Source organism: Ranitomeya variabilis, chromosome 7 (genome assembly GCF_051348905.1).
Source record: "Ranitomeya variabilis isolate aRanVar5 chromosome 7, aRanVar5.hap1, whole genome shotgun sequence".
NCBI lineage: Eukaryota > Metazoa > Chordata > Amphibia > Anura > Dendrobatidae > Ranitomeya > Ranitomeya variabilis.
In genome coordinates, this window is record NC_135238.1 from 11,524,281 (window position 1) to 11,538,206 (window position 13,926).

A 13,926-nucleotide genomic window follows, 5' to 3' on the forward strand; every position below is an offset into this window, starting at 1 on the left:
TGGGCGTGGCTTTCAAGAAAACACCCACTGAGGAGCATTGGGGGCCATACCCACTTGGCTAAAACTACTAGCTTTATATATATATATATATATATATATATATATATATATATATATATATATATATATATATATATAGTGAAGAGGGGGCCATATCTCACGAACAGCGAAGAGCAGTAAAAAAAACAAAAAACAGGGCCAGGTTCAGGAGAACGGCGGCATTTACACCAGGTTAAAAAAAAATCCTGTTTATGTGAAGTGAGAGGTCGCGTTTCGATGGTGGAACCGCTATACTGAGCCCACTCCACCCATGTCCTGAGAGCAGGGCGTGAACACTTATTTTTCTGTATTTTTTTTTTCACCATTCTGCTTCTATCACCACCTGTTTGTCAGCGGTTTCCTGTTCTGTAGATTTAATTATGTCACGGTTGCAGCTCCGGAAACTCAGGATTTATTTAATGGGATGATGTAATTTCTAGCTTATTTATTTTTCCTTCTTTATCTGAACTCCTCGTCTTCTGTCCTTGTCGTCCTTCAAAACCTGCCACATAATGAAAATCCCAACCTTAACCTTATCAAAATATGTGTATCCCCCCCCCCCCCATTGATCAATCCTAGAATGCAAATGATCTAAAGCACGCTGTTTGGAGACACTAAAGAAGTGGGAGATTTCAGCTCCGGAGGCTGCAGAATTTTACTTCTAATTAAAAATGGCTCCAGGGTTCCTTATTATGGACTGTCCAGTATGTAACAATTTCTAAAAACCCCTTAAGATGGTAATAACAGATCGCAGATAAACTCTAAGCAAATACCAGATCCAGACCATTCAGAGCTGCATTCACAATTCTGCTGGAACAAACTGTATTTTGGTTCTACCTCCTGTCACTGATGTGATCTACCAGCCGAGTTGCAAGTGTATAACTTTCGTCAAGGCTTCCACAATACATTGCTCTTTGAGTAACAGGAAACTTGGATGTCACCATACAATTTACGGAAGGCGGCAGTGGCTGCAGCAGCGAAGTGTAAGCTCCTAATAAGTAATGACCGGATTTTGCCTGACAGCTGCCCCTGTTGTGTTGGCTTGGGGCTGGCCTGCACAATATACGGCCTGCAGTTTTGCTGCTGCCCGCAGAGCTGACGCCGCACCCTTGTCCCTATAGCCAAATGCATTTGCATCTTTCAGACACAAATACTTTTGAACACTGTGCCGCCGGGACTGGTGTGGAGGAGCGCCGTCAACCCCGCCCCCGACGGGCAGCAGTGGGGTGAGGTCCGCACACTGCTGACATCATCACACTGCTGCTGTCGCAGGGGCCGGCACTGCAAAGGTAGCAAAGAAGTTGGGCATCGGTAAGCACTCCATGGAGGAATGTGAAATCATTTTAGATAAGTTAACGGGGATGGGGACCATCGGCGTTACTGCCAAGGCATATTATGGGGGCAGGGGGAATTGTGAAAGGGACCATAGTACAGTGAGTGGCAGTGGGGTGGGGGTATATTATGGGGAGGGGCACTGTGTGGGGGTAGATATTATCAAGCGGGGTACTGTGGGGGGAGGGGGATATCATGGAGAGGCTCAATGTGGAGGGGGATATTACGGAGAGTGGCACTGTGGGGAGGATATTGTGGAAAGGCTCATGTAGCTTTTTTGGAAATGTACCTGAGGAAGTGGACAGGACGTCTACGAAACGCGTAGTTTTATAGCCCTGAATAAAGTATGCAACTCCTCTGAACTCTGTGATTCCCTTGCCTGATTTTGGAGGAGCACGAAATTGTCGGCATCTTGAATATCCTATCTAGAATTTCTGGTAACCTTACGTCTTCATGAAACACCCTAGAAGATTCACAAGGTGAGCTAAGGACGCCATCCTGAACCTGTTTTCCAATTTGATGTAGTGCTTAAGATGGTAATTGGACACTGCGTTTTCTGCAGTGATTTCGGGTTCCACCTGAATCCCCTTTAAAACAAAATTCAGAGAGACCCGAACCCCCAACTTAGACCACATAGACTTTTAGGACACTGAAGAAGTTCAAATGAACAATCCGACAGTTTTAGAAAAAAACAAAAATAGTTCATTTCCATTTTGTTGGAAATCCTACAAGACAAGTCCTTCTCTCCCGCCAATATCATTGGGTTGTGCCAACTTTAGTCTCATATTTATGGAGACTTTTAATGTTACTGCTTGATTGGTTGTATAGTACAAGGTTGAGGGCAGGTAACAGATGATGGCAGCTTACGACAGTGGTCGTAATCACCAGTGTGGTCAAGATATGTGAATGCTCTTGGTTGGAGTCATTAAAGCAAAAATGGCCTTCGCTTTTCTCTCCGAGTCTTGGAAGAGACACAAGAGGTGATGTTTTTCTTCGGTGAGGGTCGGAGCTCAGTATAGGGGAACACAGGCTCCTCTTCTTGACTCTTGATGGACACTTTGAGATGACGTGGTGGTGTGACACACAGACTTGTTCACTAGGAGTTTGGTGGCTCACAAACTGCTTCACATCCAGTGATCATTTTTCTGATGCCTCAACTGTTTTAATATTGAATCCCGTGTAGTCGCCCTTAGTCCTAGAAATTAATTAATGACTTGTATTGAGAGTTATTTGCCGAAATTTGGAAGGCTGTGATCGGTAACAGTTAAAGATGTATGTGGATTTTGCTGCTTTCACATGAGGGAGTGATGTGAATATTTGCTTTGTTAACTCTACCTTCATTTTATTGCTTATTGCTTCTGTGATTGAGATACCGTGAGACTGATTGAGGGCAATCTTGTCTGATGAGCACTTCCCATTTTAAAGGTCATCCTCCTTATCTGCGGCTGCAAATCAATACTGCTGGATGTGAGAGACCACAATATCTGGTCTGAAAACCTTGATACTGTAAGCGCATGAAGACGGGCACAATTTTCGATGACGGTGTATCCTGAGCCTGGATAAATAGGGGCCACTTCAGGGTCTGTAATTTTGGAGAAGGAAACCTTTTGGTTTTCAAAGGACCATCTCCTTGGTATTTCTTCACCATCCTCCCTAGATGTACGGAGAGTAGGTCAGCTGTTGCATTTTCTCCAGTCACTCCCTCCTAGAGCCTTCTATAATAATGCGAAAACCACATTCGAGACAACTTGCTCAAGTGCAGGAAGTCATCAATTTCATACTCCCTACTGATTAACCCACCAGACCTCCCGGTTGCCATGTTTCATCAGATTAGAGGGGGTTCAGCCTAGTTATATTCTTGTACATAGGGGGCAGTATTATAGTAGTTATATTCTTGTACATAGGAGCAGTATTATAGTAGTTATATTCTTGTACATAGGGGGCAGTATTATAGTAGTTATATTCTTGTACATAGGGGCAGTATTATAGTAGTTATATTATTGTACATAGGGGCAGTATTATAGTAGTTATATTCTTGTACATAGAGGGCAGTATTATAGTAGTTATATTCTTGTACATAGGGGGCAGTATTATAGTAGTTATATTCTTGTACATAGGGGGCAGTATTATAATAGTTATATTCTTGTACATAGGAGGCAGTATTATAGTAGTTATATTCTTGTACATAGGGGGCAGTATTATAATAGTTATATTATTGTACATAGGGGGCAGTATTATAGTAGTTATATTCTTGTACATAGGAGCAGTACTATAGTAGTTATATTCTTGTACATAGGGGGCAGTATTATAGTAGTCATATTCTTGTATATAGGGGCAGTATTATAGTAGTTATATTCTTGTACATAGGGGGCAGTATTATAGAAGTTATATTCTTGTACATAGGGGGCAGTATTATAGTAGTTATATTCTTGTACATAGGGGGCAGTATTATAGTAGTTATATTCTTGTACATAGGAGCAGTATTATAGTAGTTATATTACTGTACATAGGAGCAGTATTATAGTAGTTATATTCTTGTACATAGGTGCAGTATTATAGTAGTTATATTCTTGTACATAGGGGGCAGTATTATAGTAGTTATATTCTTGTACATAGGGGGCAGTATTATAGTAGTTATATTCTTGTACATAGGGGGCAGTATTATAGTAGTTATATTCTTGTACATAGGGGCAGTATTATAGTAGTAATATTATTGTACATAGGAGGCAGTATTATAGTAGTTATATTCTTGTACATAGGGGCAGTATTATAGTAGTTATATTATTGTACATAGGAGGCAGTATTATAGTAGTTATATTCTTGTACATAGGAGCAGTATTATAGTAGTTATATTCTTGTACATAGGGGGCAGTATTATAGTAGATATATACTTGTACATAGGGGGCAGTATTATAGTAGTTATATTCTTGTACATAGGGGCAGTATTGTAGTTATATTCTTGTACATAGGGGCAGTATTATAGTAGTTATATTCTTGTACACGGGGCAGTATTATAGTAGTTATATTCTTGTACATAGGAGCAGTATTATAGTAGTTATATTCTTGTACATAGGAGCTGTATTATAGTACATATATACTTGTACATAGGGGCAGTATTATAGTAGTTATATTCTTGTACATAGGAGCAGTATTATAGTAGTTATATTCTTGTACATAGGAGCAGTATTATAGTAGTTATATTCTTGTACATAGGGGCAGTATTATAGTAGTTATATTCTTGTACATAGGGGGCAGTATTATAGTAGTTATATTCTTGTACATAGGGGGCAGTATTATAGTAGTTATATTCTTGTACATAGGGGCAGTATTATAGTAGTAATATTCTTGTACATAAGGGCAGTATTATATTAGTTATATTCTTGTACATAGGAGCAGTATTATAGTAGTTATATTCTTGTACATAGGAGCAGTATTATAGTAGTTATATTCTTGTACATAGGAGCAGTATTATAGTAGTTATATTCTTGTACATAGGGGGCAGTATTATAGTAGTTATATTCTTGTACATAGGTGGCAGTATTATAGTAGTTATATTCTTGTACATAGGGGCAGTATTATAGTAGTTATATTCTTGTACACGGGGCAGTATTATAGTAGTTATATTCTTGTACATAGGAGCAGTATTATAGTAGTTATATTCTTGTACATAGGAGCAGTATTATAGTAGATATATACTTGTACATAGGGGGCAGTATTATAGTAGTTATATTCTTGTACATAGGAGCAGTATTATAGTAGTTAAATTCTTGTACATAGGGGCAGTATTATAGTAGTTATATTCTTGTACATAGGGGGCAGTATTATAGTAGTTATATTCTTGTACATAGGGGGCAGTATTATAGTAGTTATATTCTTGTACATAGGGGCAGTATTATAGTAGTAATATTCTTGTACATAAGGGCAGTATTATATTAGTTATATTCTTGTACATAGGAGCAGTATTATAGTAGTTATATTCTTGTACATAGGAGGCAGTATTATAGTAGTTATATTCTTGTACATAGGGGCAGTATTATAGTAGTTATATTCTTGTACATAGGAGCAGTATTATAGTAGTTATATTCTTGTACATAGGAGGCAGTATTATAGTAGATATATACTTGTACATAGGTGGCAGTATTATAGTAGTTATATTCTTGTACATAGGGGCAGTATTATAGTAGTTATATTCTTGTACACGGGGCAGTATTATAGTAGTTATATTCTTGTACATAGGAGCAGTATTATAGTAGTTATATTCTTGTACATAGGAGCAGTATTATAGTAGATATATACTTGTACATAGGGGGCAGTATTATAGTAGTTATATTCTTGTACATAGGAGCAGTATTATAGTAGTCATATTCTTGTACATAGGGGCAGTATTATAGCAGTTATATTCTTGTACATAGGGGGCAGTATTATAGTAGTTATATTCTTGTACATAGGAGCAGTATTATAGTAGTTACATTCCTGTACATAGGAGCAGTATTATAGTAGTTATATTCTTGTACATAGGAGCAGTATTATAGTAGTTATATTCTTGTACATAGGAGTATTATAGTAGTTATATTCTTGTACATAGGAGCAGTATTATAATAGTTATATTCTTGTACATAGGGGGCAGTATTATAGTAGTTATATTCTTGTATATAGGAGCAGTATTATAGTAGTTATATTCTTGTACATAGGGGCAGTATTATAGTAGTTATATTCTTGTACATAGGAGCAGTATTATAGTAGTTATATTCTTGCACATAGGAGCAGTATTATAGTAGTTATATTCTTGTACATAGGAGCAGTATTATAGTAGTTATATTCTTGTACATAGGGGGCAGTATTATAGTAGATATATTCTTGTACATAGGGGGCAGTATTATAGTAGTTATATTCTTGTACATAGGAGCAGTATTATAGTAGTTATATTCTTGTACATAGGAGCAGTATTATAGCAGTTATATTCTTGTACATAGGGGCAGTATTATAGTAGTTATATTCTTGTACATAGGAGCAGTATTATAGTAGTTATATTCTTGTACATAGGAGCAGTATTATAGTAGTTATATTCTTGTACATAGGGGCAGTATTATAGTAGTTATATTCTTGTACATAGGAGCAGTATTATAGTAGTTATATTCTTGTACATAGGGGGCAGTATTATAGTAGTTATATTCTTGTACATAGGGGGCAGTATTATAGTAGTTATATTCTTGTATATAGGGGCAGTATTATAGTAGTTATATTCTTGTACATAGGGGCAGTATTATAGTAGTTATATTCTTGTACATAGGGGCAGTATTATAGTAGTTATATTCTTGTACATAGGGGCAGTATTATAGTAATTATATTCTTGTACATAGGGGCAGTATTATAGTAGTTATATTCTTGTACATAGGGGCAGTATTATAGTAGTTATATTCTTGTACATAGGGGCAGTATTATAGTAGTTATATTCTTGTACATAGGGGCAGTATTATAGTAGTTATATTCTTGTACATAGGGGCAGTATTATAGTAGTTATATTCTTGTACATAGGTGCAGTATTATAGTAGTTATATTCTTGTACATAGGGGCAGTATTATAGTAGTTATATTCTTGTATATAGGGGCAGTATTACTGTGTAATTTCAGCAGTCGCTCTTCTGACAGTATATAAACATCTTATGATTGGTCTTGTCGCTATGAGATCATTTTTGGATCAGTGATGTCTCGCGGATTTATCTGGTGTCGCACATATGACTGAGAAGACACATTGAGGTTAATAACAGCAGACAGTGCAATATTGATAATGGATGTGACACTTGGTGATCTCAGGAGAGGACGACTCCAGGACTTATATATACCAGGGGGGTTTTTTCATGCAGAGGTTAATAGCGCTGCGGCTAAAAATGATAAATTTTAATGCTGCTATACCGTGACTATTTTAGATTTTAGTTGCGGATTTCACTGTAATTATTGGTAAAATCTTTTGTGTACTACCACAAAATAGGGGACAGGTGACGGCATCTCATCAGTCATAACATCAGGGAAAGTCGTGCACCATAAGTGGGATCGGACATGGTCGCCTCCTCCCAGTTTTCCGCCCGCTAACACCCTGACCGTAGAGATGTAATTAATTGAAGCGAGATCCGGGATTAACCCAGGATTAGATCTCTGATCCGACCTCATCTGTGATTTAACATTGTCCCGGGTGGTGGGTAGGGGAGGAGGGAATGTGAAGGGTTAATTAAATACGATATAAAGTAGAAAAACATAATAACAATGTGATATTATATAAAACTAATGGTGTAATAATAATGAGTCAAACTAACAGAACAATAACAGTAAAATCTAATATAGTGTAATACGGGATAATAGAGCGTAGTAATAATACTGTACTATTATAGGTATAATAATATACATCCCAGACTAAAGCCCTAAATACAGATCACAGATGAGACCCCTGAAGTAATATAGACTCCAGTGCAGACCCCTTAAAAGACCCCAGACCGGACCCCAAAACTATTAGACCTCAATCCAAGCCCCCAAACTAATACAGATCTCAGACCCGAACCCCTAAACTAATTCAGACTTCAGTAGATGCAGCCCAAGACTTCTGCACTCCCAATAGGTAGACGTTGGTGCTTAGAAGGAAACGTAACAATCAGATTCTAGAAGATATGACACTTCGGGTAGAGTTGAACATGAATCAAGAATTTTTTAATTCATAGCCAACATATGAAAAGGACAAACATAGTTTCCAACGTTTCGGCACATAGGCCTTTATCAGAAATATCTATGTGAATAGCAAAAGAAAAAATGCCTAAAAAAAAAAAAAAAAATTGACAAACAAATGTACCTGATCGACCCCATGATTGTTTAAATAAACGAGCGCTTAGTCATCACTACACACGCATTTGTTAAATCCTAGCTCTGCTGGTCTTGATTGGATACTTGGCTAGTTTTGACTAAACAAATAGGCATGTGCTCTCTTTAGTGTGGCAGCTGGGAGACAAGCCAGTGTCTCTGTGAATGGAGACTGCATGGGTCAGCTGGGAAAGCTGAGCAGTCTGTGTGTTGGAGCTGCAGAGTAGCGTGTTGAAGCTGCAGCTTGTACAGTGTGGACTGTGCCAGTTGAACTTCTGTTTGGTGCTGGAAGCTGCTGGGGATATGGAGACTGGTGGGATCGTATCTCTTCTTTGTGTAATATTTTCTCCGGGACAGGACTGTAATATTTTCTGGTGAGACCGCACTGACATATATGTATCTGCTGAATTAACTGTTTATTTGCTGTGATACATTTGTGCCCAGAAGAGACTGTTTTTGTTTTTTTAATGCCTGATAGTTTTATGAAAGGAATAAATAAACTGCATTGCCTGTGTGAATGCTACCTACTGCTCAGTGTGAATCCCTATACCTTAAACTAACATAGACCCCACACAGACCAATTCTGACTCTAGACCAGGCCAATTAAGCTAATGTAAATCACAGACCAAATCCCCAAAACTGCTACAAATTTGAGACCACCACACCCATAAACTAGTACAGACCCCAAAGCAGAATCCCAGATTTCTAAATTAATTCAGACTCCAGACCTCTCCATGGATGAAAATCATGAGTTTAAGAATTGGAGATATGGGGCATGGGTTTATACACTGGACAATGACATGGTGATATTTGAGGTACACGACAATTACACTTGTGGTTCAGGACATTTGGGGTGACACGCATTTGTGCTCTTCTTTGATATGTGGCATTGGACAAGAAGTCCTCTCTGGAGCTGCAGACATGTCCTTGCTCCCTATCTCGTGGGTGCAGACAGTAACGCCTCAAGTGTTACACCCCAAACATGTCCTTAGATAATATTAAAAGATCTGACTCTGCGGAGAACAACACAACAACCAACACATCTAAGAGAAGAAACATGGCAGCAGCCTTCATCCTTCTGTCCGTGCTCCTAGGGGCCGGGGTCTCATGTAAGTATAACTTTGTGAACATGTGTGATATGGTGACACCCATGAGAGAAGGTCCTGACGATGTCCAAGACCTCGTCATCTATGGATTAGATAAATATCATAATTTGTATGTTTCTTTGACCCAGATGCTATACTTGAGATCTCCGTGGACTCCAATATCGTGGCCAATATTGGGGACACAGTGAAGCTGAAATGTGTCCTGCAGGGTCTGGAAGGTCCCGTGGAGCTAAAGAAGCTCATGGTTCAGTGGTACACACGCGGGAAGCAAATCGCTGAGTTTGATGATAAAATCCAAATTTCAAAAACCGGATTGTCCATGTCCTTAGAGGGACTGATGAAAGGTGACGCCACACTGACCATCCAGTCCTTCACCGCAGAGGATGCTGGGAACTATCGCTGTTATTTCTACTACAAGTCAGACCACACCATGAAGCAGACAGTTCTTTCTGCTAATGGTAAGTTAATGTCACGCACGCTGCCACTTTACACATGCTGCCGTAAATCACTGACTAGATTACCTATTTAGCACTTTTTATCATATACCCTTCCCATTTAGGGAAGATGCCCCCCAAGCTAAGGCATTTGATTCATAGGTAGTTATTATGATCCCCTTCATCATATCCCAAAATAAATGCAAAACAGATCCCAGACCAGATCCCCTGAACTAATATGGCTGACAAGCCAGACCCCTAAAGTAATACAGACCCATACCAGATCCCCCAAACTACTATAGACCACACACTGCGCCCTAAAGTAATACAGACCCAGACCAGATCCCCTAAACTGAGCCCTAAAGTAATACACATCTCAGACCAGATCCCCCAAACTACTATAGACCGCACTGAGCCCTAAAGTAATACAGACCCAGACCAGATCCCCTAAACTGAGCCCTAAAATAATACACATCTCAGACCAGATCCCACAAACTACTGTAGACCGCAAACTGAGCCCTAAAGTAATACAGACCCAGACCAGATCCCCCAAACTACTATACACCACAAACTGAGCCCTAATGTAATTCAGATCCCAGACCAGATCCCCAAACTACAATAAACGGCAAACTGAGCCCTAATGTAATACAGACCCAGACCAGATCCCCCAAACTACTATAGACCGCACACTGAGCCCTAAAATAATACAGACCCAGACCAGATCCCCTAAAATGAGCCCTAAAGTAGTACAGATCTCAGACCAGATCCCCCAAACTACTGTAGACCGCAAACTGAGCCCTAAAGTAATACAGACCAAGACCAGATCCCCCAAACTACTATAAACCACAAACTGAGCCCTAATATAATATAGATCCGAGACCAGATCCCCCAAACTACTATAGACCGCACACTGAGCTCTAAAATAATACAAACCCAGACCAGATCCCCTAAAATGAGCCCTAAAGTAATACAGATCTCAGACAAGATCCCACAAACTACTGTAGACCGCAAACTGAGCCCTAAAGTAATACAGACCAAGACCAGATCCCCCAAACTACTATAAACCACAAACTGAGCCCTAATGTAATACAGATCCCAGACCAGATCCCCTAAACTAATTAAGACCTCAGACCAGACCCATAAAGTAATAAAGACCCCAGACCAGATCCTCCAAACTGAGCCCTAAGATAATCTTGATCCAGACAGATTCCCCGAAACTGAGCCCTGAAGTAATACAGACCCCATACCAGATTCCCCCAAACTGAGCCCTAAAGTAATACAGATCCCAGAGCAGATCCCCAAACTACTATAAACGGCAAACTGAGCCCTAATGTAATACAGACCCAGACCAGATCCCCCAAACTACTATAGACCGCACACTGAGCCCTAAAGTAATACAGACCCAGACCAGATCCCCTAAAATGAGCCCTAAAGTAATACAGATCTCATACCAGATCCCCCAAACTACTATAAACCACAAACTGAGCCCTAATGTAATACAGATCCCAGACCAGATCCCCTAAACTAATTAAGACCCCAGACCAGACCAATAAAGTAATAAAGACCCCAGACCAGATCCTCCAAACTGAGCCCTAAGGTAATATTGATCCAGACAGATTCCTTGAAACTGAGCCCTGAAGTAATACAGACCCCAGACCAGATTCCCCCAAACTGAGCCCTGAAGTAATACAGACCCCAGACCAGATCACCCAAACTTCTTTTCCCAAACTGAGCCCTAAAGTAATACTGACCCCAGACCAGATCCCCCAAACTTTTTTTCTCAAACTGAACCCTAAAGTAATACTGACCCCAGACCAGACACCTAAGCTAATACACACCCAGACTGCACCCACTAAATACAGACCCCAGACCAGACCCCTTAAACTAAATGACTGTAGACCAGACCACTAAATTATTTCAGACCCCAGACCACCTGAAGTAAAAGACCCCAAACCAGATCCTTTAAACTAATATAGACCCCAGACCAGTCACCCTAAATTTATAAAAACCCCAAATCAGAGCCTTTCAAGTAATTTGTACCCTAGACCAGACCCCCTAAACTAATACAGACCCACTAGACTATAAGGCCACAGACCAGACCCCCTAAACTAAGATTTTAGACCAGATCCTCGAGATAATTACAGACCCCAGACAAGAGTTTGGCATCAGTTGGCTTTGATTGATGGCCGATTGTCAGATACTCCAGATTATTGGATGATCCTTAGAGAATTGCTATCTATGTCATGTATCTGAGCCGCCATATTCCCTGGACGCTGCTATTTTTTATCGTTTTTTTTTAAACTTTTTTTGCAGGTGCACCAACCCAAAGTGTAAGTGACGTGGAGCTGAGCACCTGTGAGACCGTCCTGGACAAGAAGCTGGACAAGATCATCGACTGGATCAGCAAAGTGGAAAGCAAACTGGCAGACGTGCAGAGCGCCTGCTCCTCCCAGAAGTACAAGACGCTCGGAAACTGATCCGACGCCTCTCCGCGCTTTCCCTGCTGCCTCACTTATCAAGACCGACCTTGTTGCCTGTAGTAACCAATCAGAATGCAGCTTTCATTTTTCCACGGCAGTTTTAGAGATGTATGCTGCTTTCTGATTGGTTGCTATGGGCAACGAGGCCTGTTTTCCTCCTTATGCCTTGTTTCCATGAGTATTATGGCTTCTGGATTCACAGTTTTGATGGATCCATTTATAAACAGATCTCATAGCAGGATCTGTCAGCTTTCTGTCTGACTTCAAGTATGGCGCAGCTGACGTCACACCTTACGTTACCCTGCGATAGACCCATGACGGGAATCAGCATACTTTTGTTATATTTGCATCCGCACTTCTAAGCACCGCTCTTATATCTCTAGGAAAACCCGAAAAATTCCTAGAAATGCTCACTTTTCGATATTTTTGTGTAATTTATCTTTCTTTTGAGCATCGTGGAAAATCACACACACACAAAAATGTTGGGTTGAAGGGTATGGAAGAGAGACGAGCACTCATAGGGTGTACTTTTTTATTTTATAGCCAAAAATTCAGTTTTTTTGTGGGATTTTCCCCTGAAACGGGCCTCAAAGGGCTTGGCGTGTTCTAAAAGGGGCGTTCTAGTGACATTTTGAGGGCGCACCTGGTCGGGTTGGAGGTAAAATGTGTGAATGGGGATGAAAGTTTTGGGAGGTACAGATATTGCTTCACTTCACTGTGCTGTCGCTTCACTGTGGGGTTGAATACTTATGCAATAAAGCAAAAATAATAATAACTGCTGTCTCTATGTGTAATCATTATAGGAAGAGTAATTTCTTGTGTTGTAGGCAGTGCCGGCATCAATACCCGGCGAACATAGGCAAGTGCCAGGGTCTCTGGTGCCTGGGGGTCCGACTCGACACAGATTTCCATTGGCGAATGCGCACATTGTGTGTATACAGCACCGGCACCGTCTGTGTCGTACAGCCGACGCCTAAGGCTATGCTCACACATTGTGTTATTGCTGTATTTTTATTGTCTCTTGTGCATGTTGGTAACGTTTAGTGCCCCCCAAAAATACAGCAAAACCTTAGTGATCGTAGGGTATCGATGGCAGGGTCATGGCACCCAGAAGGCCGACTGTAGGCCCCTGCTTCTGCCACGTTTGTATGGCCATTGGTCATTTTACAATAATCTGTAATATTACAATATATCGTACAAGCGATGAAGCCATTGAAGGTTCAAGCTCCTAGTAGGGGAACCAAGAAAAAATATACATAAAGAATGTAAAGGCTAAAAAAAAAAACTAATAGAAAAGCTTCTTTGAAATGGAAATAAGATAGAATAAAAAATAATAAAATATCTGATTATTAATCCCTTTCTGTGTAATCATCCGAAAAATTGGAATAAAAATAATGTGTAAGTTGCATGTAGTAATAACTACAAAAATCAAGCCCCGATACAACCCCAACGTCTGAAAAATCAAAAGCTATTTCTCTTGGAAGGTGAGAAAATCGTGAAAGTGGAGCGGGGCCCTCCTGGACTGTGTCCCCCAGGCCTTTATGGATCGGGAGCCGGCCCTGGTGGTAGGTGGACATTATCACCGAGCGTTATCCAAATGCTTTGCAGAATGCAGGTTACTCCATCAGTCATAAGGCCGGTGATTGAGAAATCCACAGACGTCCCTACAGAAGTGCCGGCGCCTAAACCT

The 13,926-nt window shown here is 40.2% G+C and overlaps 1 protein-coding gene across 2 annotated transcripts; it reads left to right on the forward strand.

Annotated features, from left to right (window-relative positions):
• Positions 1-2,892: 2,892 nt before the first annotated feature.
• On the forward strand, positions 2,893-13,011 carry LOC143785295 (uncharacterized). Of its 2 annotated transcripts, XM_077274047.1 has the most exons (4): positions 2,893-2,915; positions 9,222-9,325; positions 9,451-9,780; positions 12,070-13,011. In XM_077274047.1, exons 1-4 carry the CDS (start codon positions 2,908-2,910, stop codon positions 12,231-12,233), a joined length of 606 nt encoding a protein of 201 aa, XP_077130162.1. In that variant the 5' UTR covers positions 2,893-2,907; the 3' UTR covers positions 12,234-13,011. The 2 variants fall into 2 exon arrangements, with proteins under 2 accessions (XP_077130162.1, XP_077130161.1); XM_077274046.1 differs by lacking the exon at positions 2,893-2,915 and having other exon boundaries at positions 9,184-9,325.
• The last annotated feature ends 915 nt before the right edge of the window (positions 13,012-13,926 follow it).